The 21,244-nt window shown below is 46.9% G+C and overlaps 1 protein-coding gene across 1 annotated transcript in view; it reads right to left on the bottom strand.

Moving 5' to 3' along the window:
* CHN2 (chimerin 2) overlaps positions 1 to 21,244 on the bottom strand; it is a 209,822-nt gene that overhangs the window by 35,888 nt on the left and 152,690 nt on the right. Inside the window, exons 4-6 of the mRNA XM_036453889.2 lie at positions 19,764 to 19,795; positions 17,768 to 17,881; positions 17,188 to 17,473 (exon numbers count right to left, since the gene is read on the bottom strand). Coding sequence (XP_036309782.1) covers positions 17,188 to 17,473; positions 17,768 to 17,881; positions 19,764 to 19,795 — 432 coding nt within the window. The remainder of the gene's footprint in view (positions 1 to 17,187; positions 17,474 to 17,767; positions 17,882 to 19,763; positions 19,796 to 21,244) is intronic.

Below are 21,244 nucleotides of genomic sequence, written 5' to 3'. Positions count from 1 at the left end.
TATTATTATTATTATTATTATTATTAATTCTGCATTGCTGGCAAACTGGAAATTTGTATTCAGACATTTGTGGAACATCACCAAGAAGCCATCATCTGGGAGGTGCAATAATCTGAAGATGACTAAGAGATGGGCCTTGATTTTGAGGCATATTATAGCGGTGTACCAGGATTGGCTCACAATGTGTGCATCTCTTCCTAGCTTGACTCAATGAGATATCACATTGGCAGCTTGAAATCTGCCACGGTAGGAGTATTTACACCATGGACATATGCAACTATCAGAATTCCCTCCCCTCTCCCAGAGGGAAAACATTCCTTGCTGCTAACTCTCTGGCAGCACACCACAGGTTACAATGCTTCTAAAAGGATCAATAGGATTACTTTTTGGAAATCAAATAACATTTTAAGTGGCTGCTTGGAACATGATTTTAATAAGGCTGGATGTTTGAAAATATACTGAAGTGTTTTTTAAAGTCACTTGCAAAGAACTTGTATGCATAGATGCATATCCCATTGACACAATTTCCATGCTGCAAAACCCACTCACGCAACACACATGGTTGTGAGTTTTGATTAACGTGCACAGTCATGTACTCATCCTCATGTGGCAGGACTTGTGCTGCCTGTTCCTTTAGCAGTGAGGTGTGGCCACGTGATGTGATTCAGCCAATGAAATGGAAGTAGTGATGGGTGTCACTTTGGGGCAGAAGGGGAAGAAGCAGAGTTATAGAAGATAAACTAGGCCACTACTCTGATGAACCTGGAACATGAGTAAGAAATTAATGTTTGATGCCTTAAACCACTGACATCTGGTGGTTGTTTATTAATGTATCCTAACATGAGCCATCTCCATGGAGACAGTGATGATTGCCAACAAAAGACCAAGTTGGCTAAAATGTATTGCAAATAAAAAATATGACTCCCTTAGTTCACGGTTCAAGGCCCTTCATGAAAAGATCTCAAACCACCTCTCTGGTTTCATTTCCAGACCTTCCCTTCCTGGAGTCTTGCCATACTGGGTATTTGACATTCCTTGAATATTTTACAACTTACAGAGAACCTATTATCTATCATATGCTGTTTTTAATGCTCCATAGTTATCACCGCATCCCCAGTACCACATCTTTGCTGCGTTTTCTCTACTTAGCATGCCCATCTCCCCTTTCTTTGTCCTAAAATATCCTACTTATCCTTTATGCTACAGTTCAAATGTCATCTTCTGAAGGGTCCCTGACCCTCTCACAGATTAAATTAATTGCTCCACTACTAAGTTTCCAGAGCACTTTGTGCAAAGTTGATATCGTGCTATTATTATGTCCCATTTTGGTAGGTGAGGAAACTGAGGCTGAGAGGGTACAATGCATTGCCCTGTCACACAGTGGCCTCAGGACGGACCAAGCTTTTCCGACTTCACACCACCCCGCTCTTGCTCTCCAGTGACACAGTGCATGTGACCATCAGTGCCATCTACTCTGTCACTCTTCCCATAACATGTCCCCTGGTATTGGCAATTCAGCTTTATATCGAATTTCATTTACACAGTAGAGTGTGCACCAGCCAACCATGGCCGGCCCTGCAGCGAAAAAGGAAACAGGATCTCCCTCCACAAAGACTGAATGAATAAAAACACTTCCAGAAAAATCCAAGAAAAAGTCAACTGGTTAGATTTCCAAGTGCCACCTGACTTAGTTAATGAGAATTCAGTGACTATAGAGGGACATGCTAATTTCCAAAGACGGAGAAAGCAGGAGAGTGTAGGGTACTGCAGGTGTAGTCCAGGTAACTGTAGGCGTACAGCATAAGGCCAGTGAGGGGCAACATTTAAAGGGCACTCACCCTCAGGTGCTGACCTTGTATTTGCACAATCCTGAGCATGCACATCTCCTTAAATTTTGCATGCTAGGCCCCTCCCTCATCTCTCCCAAGTGCCAGTGCTGGTAGACCACGTCTCCTTACCCCAGAGCTAATGTCTGCCAGACCCTGAGGAGCAAATGAAGGCTGTATCTTCAGAATGAGCTCAGAAGCAAACTAGAAGGGTGTTCAGTTACATTCAAATTGTTTGGCAATTGAAGAACAGGCTACCTAATTTGTGGGGCCTTCTGTTCAATGAAAATGTGTGCCCCCTTTCAAAAATTCCACCTCCACAGAGGCACCAGCGCGTAGCACGGGAGGCGCATAGCACATGCCGTGACTTAAACGCTGCCTCGAAGCAGCAGCACTCAGGAGAGCACAGCTGCAGAGCCGGCCACTCCTCTGGTGGAAGAGCCACGTCTGTGCAAGGGCTGCGATTCTTCCTGGTAACCCGTTTCTGGAATGCCTTTATTTACTAGGCGTCACGGAGCTGTCAGCAGCGGAGTGGTGTCAGCCACGGCCCCCCCGTTGTCGGCTCTGATTCCACACAAGCCAAATTATAGCTCAAGAGAAACACACAGTTATATTCCCAAAAGACCAGGGATGGCTGCTGAAAGTGCCCTCACTACAAACAGAACAACAAGAGGCAAACGAGGATTACCCAGGATGCATAGCTGATCCACAATATTCTTGGTAACATGGCTATATATTATATATTGCTTTTGTTTTCCAGTTTAAAAATATTAGTTAAGTATAGGTCTGCTTGATTGACAGGTACAGGTAAGTCTATCATATTTCTATAAGTATTACAATAATGCTGGTTCCTCCCAGTACATACCATGGCCACACTCCCAGACTCATATCCACACGAGTAGCCCTCCCCATCCTTTGGAAGTTCTTCATTAAAGAGCAGAATACAGCCAAAACCGGTTTGGCTCAGTGGCTAGAGCATTGGCCTGCAGACGGAAGGGTCCCAGGTTGGATTCCAGTCAAGAGCATGTACCTTGGTTGGAGGCACATCCCCAGTAAGGAGTGTGTAGGAGGCAGCTGATTGATGTTTCTCTCTCATTGATGTTTCTAACTTTCTATCCCTCTCTCCTCCTCTTTGTAAAAAAATCAATAAAATATATTTAAAAAATAAATAAAGAGCAGAATGCATTCATCCATATACATTTCTGTACATGATGATCTTAGGAAAATTCTTGGTGACCTATTTGCATTTTGGGCTGGAGGGAGAGACTTAACTCTATCTCGGCTATGGATTTTCTCCTATTATTCAGGACTGGGAATCCTTGTTATTCAGACATGACTGGGCTTCGAGACGGACAGTGATGGACAGGGGTTCTATTAGCTGCAAGTGGCTGCAAGAGGCAGGAGCCATGACAGGTGTTATCCCAGTAGCAGGAGAAAACGGCCCCAGCCCTTAGGATGGGAACTGGGCACAGCACTCTCATCAGCTTCTAGGCTTCGTGCTTGTTTCAACACATGCTTGTGCTGGCCACCCTCCTACCCCTTCGTCTCACTTGCCATTAGAACCCTGATTTGATTTGGGCAGCAATGTGCCCAGACCCAGAAAATCCATCAAAACTGGTCCAAGTCAGTCCTGTTGCCCTATTCCATTGGCCGATGACTCATCTATGGGAGGGCCTGGGACTGTCCTGCCCAATGAGGTGTGACAGAAAGTCTCCTTTGAAGATGGATTCTCCTGTGAAGGAAGGACTAGAGAAGTCCCCTTTTGCTATCTCTTCCCTTGCTCTCTGAGTTGGGCATTGTCATGCGCGATGTCTATGATGGAGGAGTGATCTGATTCTGCATTTTAGACCAGGTGAAGAGGGAAAGCCACATGGCGAGATCGGCAGAGGTGGAAGAAAAAGAGGCCGTTGGATTCATGATCAAAACAGCGGCCCCAGGCCATCCTGAAACCACCTACCTTGGCCTTTCTGTTAAGGACACAACCAACATCCTAAAGGTTAAAGTCTGTTAGTTGAACTCCTTTACTTAAAGAATTGCTACCTTTAAACCCTAAGAAAATATCAAGCTATCCATCCTGTTCAATGTTTACTTCTTTTTGAACACAATAGAGATAATAAAGGGAATCTAATGAAAAAAATTAATTTGATGAACAAAATAGGCCTAGAGACATAGAAGCACGGAACAGACTATTGAATCTCAGAGGGAAGGTGGGGATAGATGGGTGGGAAGAGATTAACCAAAGAATGTGTATGCATGTATGCATAACCCGTGGACACAGAAATAGTGTAGTGAAGGCCTGAGGCAGGGTGGGGGATGGGGGGTAGAGGGGATGGAGGCTAGAAGGGATTGAATATTGGTCTGGTTGAGTGAGAAGTACAAAGGGGACATATGCAATACTTTCAACAGTAAAGATTTTTGTAAAATAAATAATAAAGGGGAGAATCCCAAAGTGGATTTACTGTCTCTAGAAATGATGTGTTTATATTTTTAACTGGGCTCTTAAATTAACTCCAATAAATTATAGCACAAACGATATGAAAGCGAGGTTACAGCTATGAATCATTGCACACTTGTCAATTATACAAAGACCTCTACCACATGATAAACTTCACACATAGCATTAAGACCTATCATACTCCTGCATATAAATTTTCAAATTCATGTGTAATATAAACAACTGAATTTAATCAAGTCACAACAAATTACAACTCAAATTTCCAAAGTATGATTTTGTGTAAACCTATGCTTGTAACATAGAAACCCACACTTGAAATCTACATGTTATGTTGACTAATGTCATTCCAATCAATTTAGTAAAAAGATATTAAACTAAAAAAAAAATAAGCCTGTCCCCTGATCTCAAAGTTTTAGTGTCATAGAACCCAATCATACACTCGAGGCAACTAAACCCTGAGAAAGGTGTGTGTGTGTGTGTGTGTGTGTGTGTGTGTGTGTGTTTGTGTGTATAACTCATGTTTTGTTTCAAAAGGTGTAAGATGGCTGAGCCATGATGTAGGTTGTCAAAGATCATCAATTTCTCAATTTATAAAGTAGATTTTGTATGAGTGGTGTAAGATATCAAAGCGAAAGTCAAACCAAAACCAAACAACAAAACAAAAAGAAACTCTCAATCTAGCTCCAGCCATCCCTCTGTTTACAGAACATTTCACTCTTGTTTAATCACCTGATTGGGTTTGGTTCTAAAAAGACTGATATCCCTGCTTTGACTTCTTTGGCCAAATGTTTTGCTCGTTCAGATAAGTCTCTGCCAACTTCTAAACTACCAAGGCAAAAAGCAGTCTCATGTTACACTTCTGACATTTTTCGCGTTGTCTGAGTCTCTTTAGCCAAATAGTAATGCTCTTGGAAAACACTAAACTCGACATTTGTGATACATATGTAGGACAGCATTTTTGTTGAAAATGCATGAACTAAATGCCAGTATCACTGCCTTCTTCTCTCTGTTCTGTACATTGAAGGCCTATTACTCTGGAAACTGAAGGTATTGCCTTGTGCTCCTATTTCAGTATCAAGATCTTCCCCATCACATTTTGTACAATGTTGAGAGCTGTGGCCTGTTGTAGGGACAGGACATGGCCTGCAGCAGACCGAGGGAGGAAGTGAAGTGAACAAGGAAAATGCGTAAAAAGGAGCCATACAGTGCCAGTTCTGAAGCTGACCCTGGAACATGAAAACCTTTCCCCTCGTTTTCATTTCCTTTGGCCCCACTTTCCCCAGAGCGTGTTCTCAGAACACCAACCCCGACAGATGCACAGCATGGAAGGCGTCTATGGACGAATAAGGGTGGGGACCACTCAGCTCTGAGCCTTCTGGGAGAGTCCTGGCCTGCAGGACACCACTGAGAAATCCTGCACAAAAGAAAGCTATTCATCTTGGTAAAATACACATTTATTGAGCCACAGGGAACAGCCTTAACATCGCATGAAAACACAACATGTATCCAGCCGGCAGGTTATTAATTTGTTTGATTTCTCCTTTTTTAAAACATCAGTAAGTAATATTCTGCCCCCCCACCCCCTTCCATCTGTGAAGGAAAATCTCAGCTGAGACTATTACTCTAGCAATGAAGAATCACATACATGATAGCCATAGCCAGAGAGAACGGCCATCTACTAGATGTGGAAACACCTTTCAGATCTGACCTGCACCACGTGGGAAATAGCACTGTTAGAGACTTCATTGTTTAGCAGATTCTGGAACTCTCTTCTAAGCCAGCAATGCCCCCGGGCTGGGATTTTTGCATACCTGGTCAGTGCCCGCTGCCACTGCTGCGCCAGAATGTACTTCACATACATCCTGTCATTTTAAAGACTGGGTGAGGTTACATGGCCCGCCCCAGGGCATAGAGACAGAAGGGACAGAGCTGGCCTGGGCAGGGAGGCCCATGTGCTTTTTACATTTTATTTTATTGATTTTTTACAGAGAGGAAGAGAGAGGGATAGAGAGTTAAAAACATCCATGAGAGAGAAACATCGATCAGCTGCCTCTTGCACACCCCCTGCTGGAGATGTGCCTGCAACCAAAGTACATGCCCTTGACTGGAATCAAACCTGGGACCTTTTAGTCCGCAGGCCGATGCTCTATCCACTGAGCCAAACTGGTTTCAGCAGCCCTGCTGAATTAATTAGTGATTAATTAATTAATTAATTAATTAGTGTTTTTTTTTCTTAATCCTTTCACCTTTTGCATCCAGCCCTCTACCCCTCTAACAGCTGTCCATGCGCTTAAGTATACCTCTCCAGCCCCACTCATCAGTGCACCATTGTTTAAAAAAAAATCAATAGCAAAGAGGCCGGGCTATGATCATGTTTAAAATAAAACTAACACACAAATCCCCAAAGAGAAAGCCACTTCAAAAATCCTCACTTGGGAAACTGATACACATAGAATAGGAACTCTCTGACCTTTCCTCCCTGATTTAAAAAGAAATTGACTATCAACATTTCAAAGGAGAACTCCACAATTCTTCTGTGACGGCAGGGAATTGTATTTCTGTATGCGGCACAGAGATAGACCCCCGTTTCCAGTTTCCATGTTAGCAGTCACCAGACACTGGACTGCAAGTCCTGTTTTCTGAGTGTCACACAGCTTTGGTTAAAAAAGCTTTCTCTTGGATCTTCCCTCTGAAAAGGAAAGATCAGAATGTAGGCTGGTCTTTAAATAGCTGCTTTCTTTTCCTTTTATTTTTAAAAAATGTATCAGGGTGACATTGGTTAATAAAATCATGTAGGTTCCAAGGGTACAATTCTATAACACATCCCAGTACACTGTACTGTATGTTGATCACCCTAAGTCAAGGCTGTTTTTCTTTCTAATGTGGCCCTGGTAATAACAAGAGATGCTCTCATCTAAACCACGGGCCAGAAGTTTTACTCACCGGCTCCTATGACCTTCCCCATCACCTTCCCACGTGGTTCAGACATACAGCCACCTACCTGCCTTCATAGGTGTTTGCATGCAGTCTATCCATACACACTTCTGAGCTTTTCTCCTCAAACAGCTATTTTTAATTTTGAGTTGGAATGTTCCTGCCAAAACAAGTCGCTGGGCGACCCTCTACTCCGGAGATGAGGACATAAAGCTGTCACCGTCACCAATGAGCTCTGGTCGTCTCAGCAGTCACTTCCCAGTGGTCAGAGCGCAGGGAGCACAACTGCTTGAAACCCAGTGATTTTAACCACTGGCCTCAACTTCCTCTCTGCACAAACCCAGCTCTGTCTTGACTTTCACTTCCTTCCAGAGCCTTCTCTCATGCGACAAGTCTAAGAAGCAGGAAAGCAGCCTAAAGGCAGGAAGATGGGGGGAAGGGGTTAACTGACAACTTGGGGAGCTGCCCTTGAATACACTGCAGACCTCCTGAACAGCCAGCCCTGAGCACTGCCTCAGCCGGGGGTCCTCAGGCCAGCGGAGCCTCGAAGGACAGCAGCAGGATGATGACTATGCATGAGCAATGAACCCAGGTGACTTTGGCTGGGAGCTCAAGGAAGGTGTGGGACCCATAGGCTCCTCTATTAAGCTATAATTGGGTAGCGGGTTCAGAACACTATAATGCATATAGAATGAGGGAGATGATGTCAAACTATCTAGCTCACCATTAACTAACACACCCTCAAGGTGTTTGCCCCTGACAGCTGATATGGAGTTTGCTATGGACATTACACACACACATATACACACTCATGAATGGTGTAACAGTTACCAGTTCTTAGAAAATCTACAAAGACCTGCCACCTAGTGCCCATGTGTACAATTACTCTGACAAACCGCCATGTCTGGCCCTGCAGAATCCGGTTTCCTGTCCATCGGTGGCCCTATCCTAGACGTTACTGAACACCCACAGGGTGCCCAGTGGGTGCTGAGCACTCACACTGAATAGCTATTAGTGAGAACCATATGAAATGGCCGTTTTTGTAGGTAAAAGACACACAACACTATCGAAGGTCAACAGTTTCATTTGGTTCAGTCTAAGTCATTTCCATGTTTCCCACCTACTGGATTTTCCTCTAGTTCCAAAGGTTACAGTATACATGTCACACAGACAAGCCACTTGAGACAATTCCTTCCTTCCTCCTGCCCCAGAGGTGGCCATGAATGCTGGTCTTCTTTGGGCCACTCCCTCAGCCACACCTGTTTCCTCAGAAGAAAAAATTAGTCAGGAGCAGACGATGGTTAGGATCACAGAGACTGGGTCCTGATACCTGTACTGTTTTGTCTAGAAGCTTTCGAATCAGAGGCAGGGTGAATCTGTCTCCTTGGTCAGCGTGGGAGGGTGGGAAGGACAGCAGCTATGACGTTAAAGGAGTTACTGGCGACACGACCTGCAGTTACTAGTTCTTTGGCCCTAGGCAAACCCCCAGGCCTCCTGGGCCTTGGTGTTCTTGCTTCCTTGCTGATAGAGTAGGAACCCAGAAACTTAAAGATTGCTATCAAGAAGAAAAAAATGATGTAGGATTATAATGGATTACAAACCATGCCATGCTTGATACATGTAAATGTTTTTTAAATGATAACGTTCCTAAAATCATGCAGGATTCAAAATAACAGAAGTCCCTTTATAATGAATTGCCTCCTATGGATTTATGCATTCTGTGGTAAGTATAGCTGCCCTTACTCTGTTAAAGGTGCGTTGGATCTTGCAGGGCCCACACTTCTGTCTTATTTCTGACTCTCAGTGTGAATATTAAAGGAAGATCTATTGCAAATGACAGTGGTTTAACTTTTTTGTAATTTCTTTTTAATCCCGAGGATATTTTTCCCATTGATTTCTTTTAGGGAGAGTGGAGGGAGATAAAGAGAGAGAAACATCGATGTGAGAGAAACACATCGATTGGTTGCCTCTCAGTCACATCCCAACCTTGGCCAGGAATCAAACCTTAAACAGAGGTATGTGTGCCTTCAACCGGGAATCGAACCTTCAACCCTTCAGTCGGAGGGCCAACACTCTAACCACTGAACCAGACCAGCCAGGGCTCATTATTTTTTTAAGAGCAGTAAACGCTGCATTTGTAAACTTGAACTCACTCTACAGCTGGTTGGACTTTGTTAGCTCCATGAGTGGGGAGGGCCTAAGTACAAAGTGAAATATTAACTTTCTGGAAACTTCAAAGTTCTGTGTAAGGAGAGACATTTCTAAGCGATCGCCATAAAACCCAGCCAGACACTTCATTATTAAGGGATGAGTAATGCCAGATCTGCAACCTGCTCCAGAGGCAACGACAACAAATCACCTCCTGGCGGCCTTGGCAGCCTCATTTCCATGAATGTCAAGGCAGTTACTCAGAAGACAAAGCCCTTTCTTTTCCCCACAGCTGATGTGGGGCGTTGGGGGGGGGGGACCCCACAAATTCTTATAGATGAAGCTTTTCATTCACGAAGGTAGCAGATGGGCTTTTGCCTTTTCTTTCTTCATGGTCTGCAGGCTTCCCTCTTATCTCATCTGTGTCCCTGATAACCGGGGAGGTCTCTTGCTGGATCCTTGGCCAGACCCAGCACCGCAGATGGGGCTGCGTTTCTTTCCATTTTGTTGAAATAGATTTCCTGGCAATATCATGAATAGGTACTGATCTGGTTTATCAGGGTTCATAGGACTCTTGTATATGTTCTCTTCATCTTAAGAAAGAGAATATAATTACCAAGAGTCTGCAAACACACTGGCTCTGAGCCAGGGGGTAAGAGATGGGGCGGTATTCACGGAAGTGGTTGGTGGGCTTCCCATATCTTCCCGACGCTTCTTTTCCTACTTCCACATCACCATGTTAAAGAAGTACAGTGTGGCTTAGTTAACGAAAGTTGAAATGAAGCCTAATCAGAATATCTGAGCTTTCCTGGTCATGTGACAGGTAAGGTGAGCAGGGAGCACAGGGTAAGAGGGTGAGGGGCAGCTGGTGGGGGTGAGGATCCAGAGTTGTTCTGATTGTAAAGACAGCAGGTATCTAAACTGAACTTGAACATTCCCACTGCTCATGTCCAAAGCCAAACAGGAATGAATTGGCTAACGTCACAGAGGGAGCGGGCCCCAGTGGCAGCTTCCTCAGAGGTTCAAAGTCCCCAGGACTCAGTGTCATGTCCACTTCCTGCTGAGCCCGGCCCAGCAGACAAAGGGCAAGAGGCCTCCTCCTTGACTCACAGTGAAAGTCTGTTGATTTCATTGGCTCTGACTGGACCGCATCCCGGAACCAACCTCAGTGGCCAGGCATGTGACCCATGGGGTCAGCCCTGAACCGCAAACCCGTCTCTGGGGCTAGGGGACAGGTTTGACTCTACCAGAATCACATCCACCGAGGGAGCAGGAGGGCTCTGAGGGCAATTCCAGAAGAGGGCACGTGGTTCTAGGGGCAAAAATGACAGGTCTTCACACAAAGAGGGTGGAAAGAGACTGGAGCAGTAAGGAGGTGGCACCCTGTGCCGGGCCAAGAAAGACAGACATGGGTTCCCTACAATCGTGTCTCGTCCCACGGTGTTCACTGTGGCCCTGTCACCTCGAGCTTGGGGCCTCAGTTTCTCACCTGTATGGGGAAGAGAGTAAGGCAGGCCACTGGCACCTTATTGTGCGACTGCATCAGAACGGCCCGGAGAGGTATTTTCAAATGACACAGGCCCCAGGCTCAGTGCTGACCACCCCCAGCGAGAGCCACTGGGCAGAGCTCAGAGGTCAGAAGTCGGAGGTCGTAACCAGGGCAAACTGCAGTCCCTGCAGGTGGATAACAGTCCTTGATGACAGATCATTCACCTCCCAAAGGAGATAAAAGGTGGCAGGATATTTCTTCCCAAACACCCCCCTGAAGACATGCAAACAGAAACCTCTCTAATTGCCTCTTCCACTAGTTGACATTGCAACTGGCCTTTAAGGAAGTGCCATCTGTTAAGTCTTCTTCTGTGATGAAAAAGAATAACAATCACATTGACCTAAAAAGGCTATAAAAATACATTCTTCTTTTTCCCGGTGACATACATACCTGTGTGAGGACAGAGCATCTTCCTATACTTCCAACAAAACAATATATTAGCCCTGACTGAATACAGAAGCAGATGTGAAAATCCAGCTGTTGGCTATTAAGCCAGACACTAAAGAGATTTACAAACCTATAAAACTATGCCACTATCCTCACGAATTTTTTCCGTTTTGGAAAATGGACTCATTTTCCACAAAATATGTTATCAATATTTACATAAACACACAATGGATTTAGTACTGCTATGTTTAAAAAGATAAAAAGATATTTATTTTTTTCCTCGAATTTACTTTCTATTACCTTCAACACCAACAGTTGTATATGTAAAAGCCATTTGGAGTCTCAGTCATCTGACGAGTATGAGAACCTCTGGCCCAGGGTCACAGTGAATCAGATCAGTGGGACCATATTTACGTGCAAGCAGCCAGGCTGGCAGAACTGCCCACCTGTTTATGAAAAGAATAAACTCAAACCACAAAGAGACACCCCACTGCCACGGCACAGCCTGCTTGGTGCTATAAAACCCGAGGAAGAGGGGACGATTCAATGGCTTCATTGGGGAAATTTGTTCTTGCTCATTACTCCCACATCTGTGGTCCTTTGTGTCGCCAACCTGCAACTCTCTTTCCTGCCACTAGATGGCACTGCTCGCATAGAAGAGACCAGCAAGGATTGCGTCTCAATTTCTAGAGAGATTTTGGAGGGAAATGAACAAGGAAGTCTGGCCTATCTTACTCAGACACACACTGGATGCATTAAGATAACTCTCCTTTTTGTTCCACTGATAGTGGGGGAATGAGTCAAAAGAGAAGCTTTCTGATAAAAGATAACTCACTGCTAATTATTCTTCCATAGGAGGGTCCTCAGCATCAGGTGCTTATCAGAATCACCCAAGAGCATCTAAAACCCAGACGCCCAGGCCTTATCCCAAGTCGTTAAGTCTGACTTTCAGCAGCAATGGTGGGGGGCAGTGGGGGTGCAGTGTAGGCATCTGTATTTTGAACACTCCCCAGTCGATTCCAGGGGGCGGCCAAGGGCGAGAACCATAGCCCTGGAAACAGCATCATGAAGAGCCACTGGCTGGCCCTTGAGGAAGAGACACCCATGTTTCCTTGTTTCAGAGAAGTCTCTCTCTCTTACCACAGTCACTGTCCCCCCATCATTTCAATTTTAGCCAACAGCTTTGGAGAAGCAGCCAGGAAGGAGGAGCAAAGCAATCCTCTGACCCCATCTCGGAAGCCCACCCCCTCGCCCCCAAACCCACTCTCTCCACAGTGTCCTCCTGGAGGACTGAGTGAAGGAAGCGGGCGGGAAAGCACGCTGGGTCTTCCGTTAGAACACAGAGGGCTCACAGAAAGAACAAAAGCGCGCCAGGAGGTGGAGCAGGTGACCTTAAAAGAAACTGCTCCCTCAAGTGTCCGACAGCCTTGCTTCCCCTTCTGACCTTTCCTCGAACCCGGGTTGAGAACTTTGGAGTCACCTGGGGAACCTTAAAAACCGCACCTCCTGAAGGTCTCCAGAGGGAGCTTTGATGCAGTAAGCCAGGAAGGGCGAACATGGGTATTTCTTAAAAGCTCCCAGGCCGAGTCTAACCTGCAGCCAGTCTGAGAGGCCCCGACCTAACCAGAGCAGCTATTTTTCTCGCCGCATGATAAATCCCGCACCATCGGCGGATTCGGATGCAAGGTAACGCTCGGGAAGGCTGGTTTCATGAGCAAATGTAATCTAAGTTCAGAGCCATTCGTACAGCATTCTCTCCCATTCCGTTTTATGACCAGCGCGTGAGCCGGGAGATGGATGGGCAGAGCCATTATTGCACCTGTCACACTCACTAGCTACGTTATGCTTATCGTCATTCATCCTTGACTCCCGGGAAAAGGCCGGTTATGTCAGTCACATGTTACTTCCCAGGGGCCTCCCGAGGAGCAAGCCTACAGGTTTTCCTGACCCTGTACTGCCAGGGTCTTTTTCAGCTCCCTGAGGCTTTCTGCATGAACCACGCTGGCTCTTCTTTGGCAAAGGAATGTGGCACCTCTGGTTGGGGCAGGGCAATGGGCAACACGTGTCTGAATCAACTGCCCTGAGTGAAGTCCCAAAGCCTCTCCACCCTCAGGACCAAGCGCGCCCCCCCCCCCCCCCCCCCCCCAGGAAACACCCACGGAGCCTTCTGGAAAAGAGCTGCCTCACCATCCTCTTGCATGTGTGCACCAGAGCCACCTGGAGGCCTGCTCACACCCAGGCTGGCAGGTGCCACCCCCAGGCTTCCTACCCCAGGAGTGGGGGTGACCCCCCGAGAAGGTGCCTGTCCCAGCAGTCTCCTGGGTGGTGCTGATGTGGCTGGCTCCTGAGGGGCACACTTTGAGAACCACTGGCCTAATCAACCACTTGGAGGCAGCACGGTCAGGTGTCACGGAGATCTTATGTAAAACGCTGGGGTAGTTGTGAGACGGCAGCGGTTCCTTTGGAGCAGGCGGGGGAGGGGGAGGGAGGGCCAGCGGGTTTTATTAAAGAGGTTGTGCTGGACTCTAAAGGGTGAGTGGGAGGGAACCAGGAGGTCGCCGGAGGGGAGGCATTTCAGACAGCAGGTGCCGAGGGAGGGAGGCCAGGGCCCCAGGAGGTCTGAGGACCACAGGCCAGTGGGGAGGCCAGCCCGGGAACAAGGGCTAGGGAGGGTGGGGCTGGCTGTGGTGGATGTTTCTGGCACTTCTTTTTCAAAAAAATATTTTTATTGATTTTAAAGGGAAGAAGGGAGAGGGAGATAGAAACATCAATGATGAGAGAGAATCATTGAATGTCTGCCTCCTACATGCCCCTCACTGGGGATCAAGCCCAAAACCTGGGCATGTGCCCTGACTGGGAATCAAACCATGACCTTCTGGTTCATAGGTCGATGCTCAACCACTGAGCCACACAGGCCGGCCTGCCGCTTCTTTAGTGCCCCTGCCACCTGCTGGTCCACCTCCCACCCTGGCTTGTCTGAACCAGTGTTAAACCCTGTGATTCTTAGACTGCTTAGGGTCCATGTTTGCAGGTCAGTAGATAATACATTTATGGGATAAATTTTGACATGCATTTCATGAAAGAAATTACACTGGGCAATGGCATTCTAATCAAATGTGCCAAATGTTGGCCTTTATACATTAGAATGTTTTTAAGATCAACTACAAAAAGAGTCAGAGAGAAGACAGATCACTCTTGGCTAACTACCACCACTTTGTCTTCATCTGCACCCTCCCCATCGCTCTACCTCATCTAAGTTATTAAAGGCCAGGTCACTGCCGGCCACCTTGACAGGAGAGACATCTGGAAACCACTCACATCCAAGGGGGAGGTGATAACTTTCCGCTAATTAACACTTAATATTCTCAGATTTACAGGGAATCCGGTCTCTCTGGATTATCTGGAAATGATCAATAAAACAAGTGGGCGAACCACATTTAAGAACTCTGGAAAATGAAATGCGAGGCTGTCCAAACCAGAGAACTATTAGAAAAGGCACACACGTCCTTCATTAAAACCTGCAAGACGCACCAAGACCGAAGCACACAGGGGCCCCCGGCACCTCCCCACCAATCCATTCAAGTTCATGCCCCCTCTCTTCTAGTCACTGCCTCCATGGCAACAGTGCACTGCCCTGCCCTGCAGGGAAATAGAATCTCTGGCAAGACTGAGACTTTCAATAATTCCCCTTGTCAATACAGATCCCGGAGAAATGGGCGTATCTGTACCAACGTACTTAACAAGCCCACCAGCAGAATGAGCGACCCCCAGCGGGTGACCAGCCTGGTGTTCAGAGTGCCCCACGGAGAGCCACACATTGCATCACTCATGTCAAAGCAAGTCCACACACTGACACCTGTCCGCCAGCCCTCCCTGCGTGTGGGCGTCTTCCTTCAGCATCTCCTTACGTTTCCTGGTGGCTTGTGCAAAGGGGTTAGTACCCTGATTATTAATTTCCTCCAAATGTTAAATTTAACAAACACAGACAAGATGATCTATATCAGGGGTGGGGAATGTCTGGCCTGCGGGCTGTATGAGGCCTGCAAAAATCATTTGGTCTGGCCCTGCCAAGGCATGAGGGGTGAGTTAATGAAACATTTAACCAAATTTGGCAGGCTAGTTTTTAAGCTGATAATTTTGTATGGCCCTCGAGTGATGTTATAAATATCCAAGTGGCCCTTGGCAGAAAAAGAGCTCCCCACCCCTGATAGAGTGAGAGATGTATTTTGTCACACAGGTTTCCTTATAAAAACATCATCTAGAGAGACAGGCATCTACTGACGGAACTTCCTTCTCAGGGGAGAAAGGATGGAGAAATAACAACCCCAATACCCAGGCTCTGCCGTCTCCTCCCCATTGCCAGCTCCCATGCCTCTCTCCTCCTGAACACGTGCCCGAGCCCAGCCTGCAGTTGTAACCGATTGCTTTCTGGGTGGCATTACTCTCCGATGCAGAAATATCAACACGGCTTCGGAGATTTATTTCACAATTCATCCTCCAATCTGTCACACCGGGAAGGTCATCATCCAGATTTTCTTTTCGAAATGACTTTGGAACAGATTTCCCCAATAGACTAAGAAATGGCTCTTGCCCAGACCGACCAGAACAAACTCTGAACGCTGGGACTCAAGTCCTGTCTCTATTTCATTAAAAGGCAAACAATCAGAAACCCCACCATGTCCCAAGTCAATTATTTGGGAAAAAACTAAAAACACAAAATAAGCAGGTGCTCTGGAGACACTGGCGTGATCCAAAGAAACTGGCAAATGACTTTTTCCCCTGGCCAGCTGCTCTACCAATGTGATTCTGGGAAGGTTCTCCAAGGTGCTCAGACTCAATCAGGAAATCAATTGAAATCACACCCAGTCTACCAATAGGACGTGCTGCCCCCTTAGCCCCTCCCTGTCTTCTGGTGCATCCCCACTGCCAAAGCCAAAGCCCAGCAGCCCACCTGAGGGTCCCTTGCTTTTGGCTAACACTGGACAACAGGGGTAGCAGGGACTCCCTTCCGGTTTAATTAAGGAGTGACCACCAGAAGGAGCTGTGCCAGGGTTCTGCCCCCTTATTATATCTGCCCCACCCCAGCTCCCCTGCGAAGCTGCACCAGGCTCTCTCTGCACCTGTCACTCTCTGTCAGTGGCGGACAGACAGGACCAGGCAAAGCAGATGGTTCCAAAAGGGGAGCATCCAAAAGCCCACCGGCAAACTGTCCGCGGCCTTCCGCACTCACCGCCAGGTACCAGAGAGAAAAATCCCATCCTCCTACCACCTCCTGCAGGAATATCCAGCCTGACTGCTCACCTGGGGAACATTTCTGTTCTCTTTCTTTGGGGCAAAAGGCAGTCTGTCTGTCTAAGCCTCTGGGAGGCAGCCAGCATCACCACAAGGCTCACCAGTGTCAGTACGGGCTGCCACCCAGGTAAGACCACCTTTAGGAGGTCCACCGAGCACGTGTGCACATGGTCCTCAGAGAAGCCGCCACAAACAGCATGGGTTTGGCCAGCTGGGTGCCATCTACTAGTAGACAGAGCCCGTAATGCCTCTCATGCAATTAAAAACAAGTGACTATTGTCACCATACAACATCAATGGAAGGTTTTTTCCCTTCAAACTCCAAACAAACCCAGAGATAATTATTCGTGGGAGTGCTAGGACTGACTGCCTGAGTTTGAGCAAGTCTCTGAACACTTCTGGGTCTCAGTTTCCTCATCTGTAAAATGGGAGGGTTGAACGGGAAGATTTCTAAGGTCCCCTTAAGCACTAAAGTTCGAGAGTTCTTAGGGTGGGGGTGGGTTTCCTCCAGTGTTTTGGCAAACCACACCTAGGATTCGTCACCCGGCTTTTCAGCATCAAGACGCACACCCTGCCTCCGCTTCAGGTGCCTCTTACCTTTTCCACCGTGGGGTGCTCTTCACTCGTGACGCTCGCTTTCCTCGCCTCGTTCTTGGACCGGCTCAGCCTCCGGGACACCTTCTCTCGGAGCAGCGTGGCGTACCCGATGTGCTCGTAGATGGGGTTTGTGGTCATCTTGGAAATGTACTCGGAGGCTTTGGTTTCTATGTACAGGGTTATCAGGCCATCGGTGACCAGGTCGTGAATGGACTCGAACCTCTTCTCGCCCACAAAGTGTTTGCCATCGTAGAAGAGCCTGTAGTTTAAGGTCTGGTTTCCAAACCTGCCGGGAGCGGGGCCGGAGGGGGATCAATGTTAGAAGTAAGGCTGGTGAATGATAGCAACCAACATTTTTTTGAGCGTGTCCTGTTTGCCAGGCACTGGCCTAGCTCGGGCGTGGCTCCCCCCATTGGTTAGCATAGAGATCCTGTGAGACAGTCACAGTCTTATCCCTGATTCACTCCTGAGAGTGCTGAGGCTTGAAGAGATGGGGTACCTGCTGGAGGCTGCACGCCTGGAAATTTAACCCCCGCTCGTCACATAAGACAAGTGCAACAGTGGGCACGGTCCCACTCACCGCAGAGCTAGCGTGTAGCATCCCGGCTGGCGCTGGCTCTCTCTGAGGATGTAGGCGCCCTCCACTCCCCCGAGAAGCTCATCAGCCTGCTCCCGCGAGATGATCCCATGGAACCTGAGGGCAGGGGAGACCAGGACGCTCTGAACAGACCACACACAGAGCATGGGCCACGCAGAGATGGCTACAAGGATGCCGGGGCCACCGGGATCTCTGCCCCCCTCCCCCACCTGGGTGACTATCACCCCTCAGCACGCACCCACACCCACCGTAAGCATTCAGGAGGCCAGACACAATGAACCCGCAGACCACCTGGCTTTCTGCTGTTGCTTTTGCTCACAAGCTGAACATTAAAATGGAAGCAAATGCCAGGTTATGGCTCCTTTGTTAACCAGGGACAGTAACACAAGAGCCATTACCAGCTTAGATCTCTGCTCCAAACCAGAGACTATGTATTATCCTGATTGCAAATGAACATCGTTGATTATCCACCTGCTTACTTCAGGTCCGGGTGTGTGGGTGCGTGGGTGTTAACATGTGTTAATGTTAGAGGCTCATTCTCTGGAAAGGATGGCCAGCTATAGTAAACATGTCTCTGTTTCTTTAAATGTTGAGAGTGATAGCTTAGGAATATGTTTGCAAAACATTCCTTCCTGGAAGAGGGCAGGGAGAGAGAGAAGTCAGCTAGAAAGGAGGTTTGGGGTTCCCCCCCACCAGGAATGCAAAGATTAAGTTGGGGGACAGTGCATGATCTTGGAGCACTGCTTTTCATAGAGCCACCCTCCTGCTCCAAAGGAGGCCAACGGTGCCAGTTCTAGCAGGAAACCCGGAGGGGTCTGTGCAGAGCCATGGTCCATGGGTCCCCGTGGCCCCTGCAGAGCATGCGTGGATCAGTTCTCAGGGCTCCTGGAGCTGAGCAGAGAGGTTTGGGGCCCGGATTGTGAGTGTAACCACTGGACCCTGCCAACCTCATGGGGAAGCCTCCGATGTGGCATGAGCTGGGGCCAGAGAGGGCTGGGCAGACAGCCTGAGCAAAGAGACCTGATACTGGGCCCCTGAGAATAGGAGAGGGAGGGGCAGAAGGGACACTGGGCATCAGGAGTTTCCCACAACAGACTCAGAAGGGACAAAAGCGGGTGTCACAGGAGGTTGGAGGCTGGGATGTCCAGAACGGTCTGACCATGTCACTGATTGTGGCCTGGGTAGGGCAGGGCAGGGGCTTGAAGAGAAGGCACACACAGAGGCCCAGGGACCTGATGCCCCTGCCCCATGTCACTTTCAGGGGTGGGGAAATATACCAATAGGCAGTTAACCTGGAAGTAGTAAGTTTTCACGACCTTGGCTTGATGTATTTAAGTGGTGAGCAGCAGCCTATGCAGTGTCAGAACCAAATTCAATCCAATTGTTCCACAAAAGAAATCACAGGTCTGTGAATCCAAGGACTCAGTCTGTGGCTCCTCTTCCCCTCTATGCATGGATTTTCAGAAACCCATGACGTGTGTGTCTCACGACCCCAACTTTGTGAAAAGGAAGTGAGGCCAGAGGCTGGGAGGAGGGAAGAAGGGCACATGGTCTCGCTCAGGGTCAGCTGATGGGTGCTGTGCACCATCTAGAGTCCCATACTTGCCAACTTCCCCAAATTAGAAGGTATTAACTCGTTAAAAATTTCAAAGTGAAATAAAACACATAGTCTCAATTATGGAAAATGCTGCCTCACGTTTCAAATACTTGCCTGGCCCTCAGCGGCTGCCTCTGTGGAGAGGGGTGTATGCACCAGGAGACACCCCCCCTCCCACATTCACAGGAGCCAAGCACCTGCGTCTTAGAAAGAAAATGCAGTACCAAGTGGTCCCATTACATTTATCGTTCTTGTTAGACTCTTGCACAGTGGAGATTTGATGAAGACCTTATATTAGGAGCTTTTTAATATTTATAGTTAAATGACATATGAATTGACTACTTACTACATTATTAAAACAAAGAATAGCATAATACATACTCTCTTCCGTAATATTTTGGTCTGTTTTCCACCTATATTAAAAGAAGAAAAAATATTAATAATGCATTTCAATGAAAATCAGATAGATAAAAATGCTTTTCATACAAACAGAGCTGTAGTCCTGGTTGTAATGTTATTACAGTTTTTGTTTCCAAAATTAGAGATCCATGAATCTGTGGAGTTAACCAACACATTCCCCTGTCTGGGGTAGGAATGTTCTAGAATCATCATATTTGCTCTAAGCATTTAGGCTCCTTTCTTCATCCAAACCCAACCATCCAATAAAAGAATTTCAAAGGAAACAAAGTGATGCTTATTTTAGAATTAGGGAATTTATCAAGATATTATAAGGCTTCATCCTGGAGGATAAAAGGAATATTTTTAGCATGAATAAAACATAAGCACTTATTTCGATCTTCACCCACTTGTTTCATTATGTATTTACAATAAAGATGAGGCGTGCTTCTGGGTTAAAAAAATAACTTTCATTTGGTCCCTTCCCACATAAAGTCAATATTCCAACATTCTTATTTTTTTTAATAAATGAATAATGACTAAAATTACTTGACACCAGAGATATAGACGCAGAGGACAAGATTTACGATTCAACCAAACACCACAAGCATTTCAGAAAAGATTTTCCAATTACAGCGCTTGCGTTGGGGTTATTAACTGGAGGAATTTTTATCTCATAGAGAATAGTCTACTTTCACAATAACTTTCTTTTCCAATGTTCCTCGAGTTGGAGTTGGGAGAAAGGAACAGGAATGCTCATGATCAGCTTTTGTTCTTTTAGTCTAACTGCAGGGACTAGGAAAGAGTGGGGCCACATTAAGTTATGAACTTCCACTGATGCTATGACACCATACAATATGAGCCTGCAGCTGTTTTATTTATAGTTATTTCTGTCTACAGTCAAATGGGGAGTTTTTTAAAAATTATTTTTAATCCTCACCTCTTATTGATTTTAGAGAGACAGGAAGGGAAAGAGAGAAACACTGATGTGAAAGACAAACATTGATTGGTTGCCTCCCATTTGCACCCTGACTAAGAATCAAACTTGTAACCTTTTGATGCACTGAAGATGTTCCAACCAACAGAGCCCCCCACCCCCACCCCCCTGCCAGGGCTCAAGTGGGGAGTTTTCTCTGCAGGGCTCAAAGGTAGGGAAAGAGGTGAGGTTTCAAAGTACTGTCCTACCTCCACCCTCCAAAGGATGCAGGGAACCCAAAAGGGTAGAAGGGAGCTAGAGAGAAATGGTCAGAAAGGGAGAGCCAGGAATCTGAGGGCCACATTCACAATCCTGCTTGGACAAGCTTGACTGGCATATACTATTCATGTAGACACTTCTAAGTATGTGCTCACTCATCTGTGCATTTTATACTGAAAAGCACTGAACTGAGAGGGGAGCATTCATAACGCTCAGTCTTCAAGGTGTGAAGCCTGCTCAGTGTCACTTTCAGAGGAAGCTCTACAACACG

Source organism: Pipistrellus kuhlii, unplaced genomic scaffold (genome assembly GCF_014108245.1).
Source record: "Pipistrellus kuhlii isolate mPipKuh1 unplaced genomic scaffold, mPipKuh1.p scaffold_m20_p_26, whole genome shotgun sequence".
NCBI classification, from domain to species: domain Eukaryota; kingdom Metazoa; phylum Chordata; class Mammalia; order Chiroptera; family Vespertilionidae; genus Pipistrellus; species Pipistrellus kuhlii.
Note: the sequence above shows the minus strand (reverse complement) of the source record. Positions and strands in the feature narration are given on the sequence as shown.